A 6,728-nucleotide genomic window follows, 5' to 3' on the forward strand; every position below is an offset into this window, starting at 1 on the left:
AAAAAGTTCAGACACTCTTACAGTATCAAGATATCAAGCAAAGATGTATGTTTATAACAAAGGGAGACTAAAGTTTGCATGATCGTGATGGAATAATCATTGAGTAGAGAATCAATTAAGAGCACCGCACCGACTGCTTATGGAGAAAGGACCGTTGCAAAATGGGAAAAGATCAGAGACTCCATTGAAAGGAAAAGTTTTAAAGAGGAGGCATCATTAAACAAGCTTAGGCAAACTAGAACAATGACTTGTACACAACTACAGTACCACATAGTTATACGATACGTGATCACCCTCATTCAATGACTAAACTTCACAGATTTGTGCAAACATTTCACCATCGAATCAAATACTAACTCATAATTATAGGGCTAACTTAAGAACTCAAAAGAGACTTGCAGCAAGTGTCGTTGGTGTCGGTAAGAGAAAGATTTGGTTGGACCCAAATGAAACCTCTGAAATTGCCAATGCCAACTCTAGACATGCTATTAGAAAATTGTACAAGAACGGTACCATTGTCAAGAAACCAAACACTGTCCACTCTAAGTCAAGAGCTAGAGCTTTGAAGGAATCCAAGGCTGCTGGTAGACACATGGGTTACGGTAAGAGAAAGGGTACCAAGGATGCCCGTATGCCACAACAAGTTTTGTGGATGAGAAGATTGAGAGTCTTGAGAAGATTATTGGCTAAATACAGAGATGCCGGTAAGATTGACAGACACTTGTACCACAACTTGTACAAGGCTGCCAAGGGTAACACTTTTAAACACAAGAGATCTTTGGTTGAACACATTATCACTGCCAAGGCTGAAGCTTTGCGTGAAAAGGCTCTTAAGGAAGAAGCTGAAGCTAGAAGAGTCAGAAACAGAGCTGCCAGAGAAAGAAGACAACAAAGAATCAATGAAAAGAGAGAAGCTTACTTGGCTGAAGGAACTACCGACGAATAAATGGGTTTGGAGGAGATACCTTGATGCGGTAATGAATAAAGTCTTTGTATGTATATGTACATTATAGTGCAAAGACTTTTCTTTTAGTCTTTGTATTAGTATAATCAAATATAAGGAACAAATCGAGAGTCGATTGGTGTTGGTTTTAATACATAACGTTTATACTTGAAACATTTCCACATTGTAGAGTAAAATTTTACAGGGCAGTTTGTCAACATACAAAAGTTTCTCAATTTCACACCATATAAAATTGCTATTAATATTTAGAAATGAAACTATCCACAACCGCTACTATAAGCGATGGCCAGGAACTAAGCTAAACAAGACTGTCATAGCGGCAGTAAAGATCAAAATTAAAAACAACACCCATAAACTTCTCTTCAAGATGAATTGATAAACGAACTTTTCACGTACTCTAATCAATGACTGTCCATTCTTTTTCGAAAATGTCTCCAGTATTCCAAACCAAGCCATTACTGGATCAATTAAATAGATCGACGACACAATCAAATAAAACGCAAATAAATAGGGCAACACAATCACTGGTCTCAACCCTTTGCGGTAATTCAAAAAGACCAATATGAAACTAACCCAAAAGGCAATGAATAACAAGAAAAATCCGACAACAATTCTTGCGAAATTTGAATGATTGATGTTTCTGGTGGCCATGAAATCGAGAAATTTAGGTAAATGATCATTTTCTAACCTGTTAAACACATAGTGCTTAACATAATTGAACACATCTGGGTCATCACGGCCATCCACTTCAATCAGCTTGATTATATAGGCATTCACTTGTGGAGGCAAGTTTAAATTCTTTTCAGAATCTTCAACGAAATATTTCAATAGCAAATTGTGAGACGACTCTCTTAAATTTTCTCTGTTGATGAAAGACCCGTTCGAAGTGGCAGGAGAATCTCTAATCAACCTCTCCAAAAGCGAAGGATTGACGGTAGACTCACGTCTATTTGAATGGCGATTGTTACTGCCACTGAAATGCCTGGCATAAGGACTCTGAGGCTGAGGATAGTCCTGCTTCAATTTGTCAATGCTGGTATCTGATTTTTTACCTGGGTGTAAGGACACATATTTGGATGGATTGACTGCTTGGTCCGCTTGACCAATGTCCAATTGGTTTTCGTAGGAAGAATCGTTGGAATGAAGGAAATGATCAATGCTATCACCTTCGTCATCATCATCATCATCATGATCCCGATTCAACAACGCCGAGTGTGAACTAACTCTCTTTGCTTCGTGTGGATGGTTTGGTGGATGGAACGACGAGCCAGACATTCTTGAGTTTGACAAAAAGCTGGGCGATGACTTTCCCATCCCACTGCTGTAGCCAGGAGAGTGTTGATTTTGCGCAGATGTACCAACACCTCTATTGGCATTTTCGTTAGCTTCAATCTCGGCGTTATATTGCTCAATAAGGTCTTTTAATTTGGGATCTAGATTATCCAAATTTATATCACCTCTTAAAAAAGCCGACAATCGATGCGAATCATTTTCTTCAAGAATATTATCATTGATAATCAAGTCAAGCAAAATTGATGAACTTAACGACTTGTGTTTTGACTTTTCCGATATTGGGTTTGAGTTTCGGAAAAGAAACGTGCCTCCAGTTGGCGTTGTTGCTGAATTGGGACGAGACGACATGCTATTACGTGTCTGATGATTGGTACCCGATGTCACACTTCTATCATCACGTATTTGCTGCGATTGATGTTGGGAATTTGATTGGAAATGCGACGATTGACGTACAATTGAATCTCTCAAGCCCTTGACATAATGCTTACATAAATTCAAATGATTGATTAGATCAAACCAGAAATCCAAATAATCGACTCTTCCTTCCACATCCTGCATAAATTGGTAAAATGTAAATAAATCAACCGGCGATTTAGATTTGTTAGCTAGAATTTCCCCTAAAGTAGGTAACCGATTAAGGTGTATGTTCTGATTTGTTCCATTAAGGTTGTTTAAATTGGACAAGTAGTTGGAATTGGGGAAATCCAGTGCATACTTTTCGTTATACATGGTAGGGAAATGATATTAAACGACAGGTCCTCTCCCAATAATCAGACGCGCGAAATGTTTTGCGACGAGGAGTAAAATAAGACAAATGTAAGTCTCTGCTTTCGTTGTATCAAGACTATAGCAAATAAAACAAAATTATTGAATGAACGTGATGGTCTGTCTCTTTCTCTCTTCTCTCTTCTCTGTGGTTACAAGGGTGTTGTTCTGTCCACGTTGTACCTAAATGTTTTTTTTTTTTAGAAAAAAGAACCAATTCTGAAACCAGAAGTTTTTCTGTTCTTCTGTTTTGATTTTTTTAAAACATTGATTTTTTTTACATTCTCGTCTAAATCATCTACACATATTACACATACATATATATGTAATCAAGATGAGCCGTTTAATCCACCTTGGAACTTCACTGCTTGTGATTTCAGAGTGCAAAAAAAATGACCAACCACGACTGACTGGGAAGACATTACCAACGTTCAAGAAAAAGAAAAACAATATTGTTATTTGTGATAATAAGTACATACAAGCTACTATTCCTATATATCCTATAACTTATCGGCATAGTCTTCAGCTGATGCAAATAATGGCAAATCTTTAATCCTTGGCCTTTTCGACCTTTTCTTTGACGTAGAAGAATCAGCATCCTTCTCACTCTTACGTTTCTTACTTTGCTTCTCTTTCTCTTGTACTGCCTCTTTATCATTGTCGCTATCACTTCCACTCAAGTCGATATCCTCCAACATCTTGATATCATCTTCCGAGTCTGACAACTCATCGTCACCATTGACGTTGAACATTTTTGCTTCGTCTTCGTCAAACTCGTCATCGAAATCTTCTTCTGCCTCGTCATCAATAAATTTATTAAATGCGCCATCAGATTCGTCATCTTCATCAACATTGTTACCTGCTGAAAGTTGTCTGTCAAACTCATTAATTTCTCCATCACCAAAATCATCTTCAAGATCACCGTCTTCTTGCAGAAGCTCTGCTTCTTCTTCTTCATCGTCATCATCCAAGTCGGAAAAATCTTCTGGATCAAGATCAGACATTTCATCACCCGATGAGGCTTCAACGTCGGGCCTGGAATTTACCAATGCTTTCCAAACTTCGTCGTCGTCAATGTCATTTTCATCCATATCCTCCTCATCATCGCCACCATCATCTTTACCTTCATTCTCTTCCTCTTTTTTCTTTCTCAATTTGTTCACTTTAGTGGTGAAATATTGATGGAAAAAACGCTCATCGGCTTTGATATCACCGACCTTTTTGTTCAACCAGTTTTCAGTATTAGCTGGCATAGAATTATCCAACACATTGGTTGATCTCACCAACAACTCTCCCGTATGCGCTCCACCCAAAGGTTGCATGATTGAAGATCCCTTTGTCTGTGGTTTTTGCTTGGCATTTTTGTACACAAATCGATCCAAGAAATGAGCCAAGGTATATAATCCTAAATCTGGTTTGGTCTGGGGAGTTCCATCAATAAAAGAGGATGCGTAAAGTGACACTGTTGGATGGAAATGGTTGACAAATAAGTCAATTTCCCATAGTGATGATTTGTCGGCATTGGCATAATTTGGATCACGTTTCTTTGGGTCGTAAACACTTTCTTGTTTGACGGAGATTGAATCAGTTCTATTTGATGAGCCCTCCACATCTGCCAGTACTTCCTTGTTTGCTTCATCGCCTTTCTCTTCGTCAGGTCTTGAGTTGACATCGATCAACAAATCGCCGATTTCAGGCATCGATTTAGACAATTCCATAAGCAAGTACAACATACCGGCAATAGCTCCCACATTCAACCAATGAGCTATAACTTGCATTATCCTCTTGACAAAAGCCAAGACTCGTTGAATGTTGGCAGAGTCGTTTTTCAACGACTTGTACAACAAGTTCAAATATATACCTTGTTTTGAAGTAGTCACCAACCTTGAGTCTAGTAATGACTCATATAATGTTCTGTAATATCTATCAGAATTCAACTCCTGCTTGGAAATTATGTGGTTTATTAAAACCAAGGCTTGTATTGCGGTGTTGAAATTACTACTGTGGGTAATCTTAAATAAGGTGTCCAAATGATTTTGAAATACTTCATTAGGCAAGTTGCAGAAAGGGAAAGCACGATTTAATCCGGTCAACAAGGCCGAAAACATCTTTGAATTTTTTTCTTCTACAATCTCTTGCTGTGACTTCTCCTCATGCTTAACAGACCTGCCCCCCTTTTTACCCTTTTTGAAATTCTTTCGATTATTCTTCCGTCCCTTTTGGGGTTCTCCAATCAACTTGTCTTTCTCAGCATCATTCGCAGCTTTCGGAAATGAATTACTTTCGATCAAAACTTTTTCGAATAATGCAAAATAAGTCTTGACTAAAGAGTTTGCCAATTCTTCTTCTCTTCTAGTAATGATTGTTTGATTAAGTGTAGTGACACCATAGTATTTGGAATGATCATCGGTGGTGCTTTGAAAGATAACATCAATAACCGCATCAGTGACAATTTTCTTCATAGCTGGGTGGGTTTGCTCCAACTGCAAAATCAAATACGAAGCTTTTGCCGATACTTTGTTGTCAGTGTCACCCAACTTGTTTACACCCAATTTCAACAAATTGACTTCTTGCTCGGGCTTTGACTTCAACAAGTCAAACACATGGTTTAAGGCATTCATTCGAACATGAACAATTGGATCCTGTAAAAGCCTTTCCAAAATTTGAAGTAATTTAAAGTACGTCATTTTCAAATGATCCTCAAAGCAGAAGACAGCCAACTGAGCGTCAGTCATCAAAGACTCGTCTTTAGATAAAGGTTGTTTATCAAAGGCAAACAATTTACGGTCGGGTAACAATCCATTGAGCAAAAGATCTTTCAATGCAGCTATTGATTGTAATGCAGCAGTTCTTGATTTTTTATCACAATATGATAAAAGTGTATCAAGAGCCTTTATGTTATGTAGTGGAGCTTCCTGCACCAACAAAGTTAAGGCGGAGATTTTATCGTTCAAGGTACCATCAGACAAGATTTGTGACAAGAACTTTTTTTGTGAAGAGTTGGAAGCAAATTCTTCCAAGTATACTTTGTTATCCTTTTCTAATACCTTTTGTCCGCGCTCGAGTAATCTTTCACGAGCAAAACGGTCTAGTTTAGGCAAAGCTTCGGAATTGGTGAGGGGGTAGATATTATACCAATCTAATCTATTAGGAATGGCAAGCTTTCCACTTGACACCATTGAAAAATCGGTAATTTCATCTGAATTTTGTCCGTTCTTTGCCTCTTTTGTGTTTTTCGTTTTCTTGAGCTCAGCTTGTTTGACAACCACTTGATCATCACCATTGCTTGTAGGGTTGACAATGTCATCATGAACTAACTTGGGGACTTCTTCTTCTTCTTCTTCTTCTTCTTCTTCCTCTTCCTCTTCCTCTTCGTCTTCATCAGAGCTTGGCGTGCCCTCATTTTCTTCATTCAAAGATGCGTCCTCATCTGCCTCAATGATGTCATCCCCATCTGCCTCATCAACACTCTCATCATCAATGACAACAGGCTCTCCATTCCCTAAACCAATATCTTTTATGAATTTACTCAAATCATTTCCAAACTCCTTGTCCAACTTGGAATCATCATTAAACTCAATCTCACTGTTTTCATCGTCACTTTCAATATCTCGTAATAACTTTATATCTTCTTCTGTTGCACCTAGAGCCAATGCCTCTTGACGTAATAATTCGTCTGAGCTAGTCAGCTTCTTGATTTCTTCAG

General features: G+C 38.2%; 3 protein-coding genes across 3 annotated transcripts; 1 reads left to right on the plus strand and 2 right to left on the minus strand. All coding sequences in view use genetic code 12, as the record gives it.

The window, feature by feature from the left end:
* Nucleotides 1-43: 43 nt before the first annotated feature.
* On the plus strand, nt 44-946 carry RPL19A (60S ribosomal protein eL19; the record flags this gene model as incomplete). Its single annotated transcript, XM_051813380.1, has 2 exons — nt 44-72; nt 382-946. The coding sequence occupies 2 exons, from the start codon at nt 44-46 to the stop codon at nt 944-946; spliced, it is 594 nt and encodes a 197-aa protein (XP_051672989.1).
* A 291-nt stretch (nt 947-1,237) lies between these two features.
* RAX1 (Rax1p) lies at nt 1,238-2,986 on the minus strand (the record flags this gene model as incomplete). The annotated part of the gene is made up of 1 exon (XM_051813381.1): nt 1,238-2,986. One exon carries the CDS (start codon nt 2,984-2,986, stop codon nt 1,238-1,240), a length of 1,749 nt encoding a protein of 582 aa, XP_051672990.1.
* A 536-nt stretch (nt 2,987-3,522) lies between these two features.
* Nucleotides 3,523-6,728, minus strand: MAK21 (RNA-binding ribosome biosynthesis protein; the record flags this gene model as incomplete). Its single annotated transcript, XM_051813382.1, has 1 exon — nt 3,523-6,728. A coding segment is annotated over one exon (3,206 nt), but the record flags the coding sequence as incomplete, so codon positions are not given.

Source organism: Candida margitis (assembly GCF_024628925.1).
Source record: "Candida margitis strain CBS 14175 chromosome Unknown scaffold57, whole genome shotgun sequence".
Classification (NCBI taxonomy): Eukaryota; Fungi; Ascomycota; class Pichiomycetes; order Serinales; family Debaryomycetaceae; genus Lodderomyces; species Lodderomyces margitis.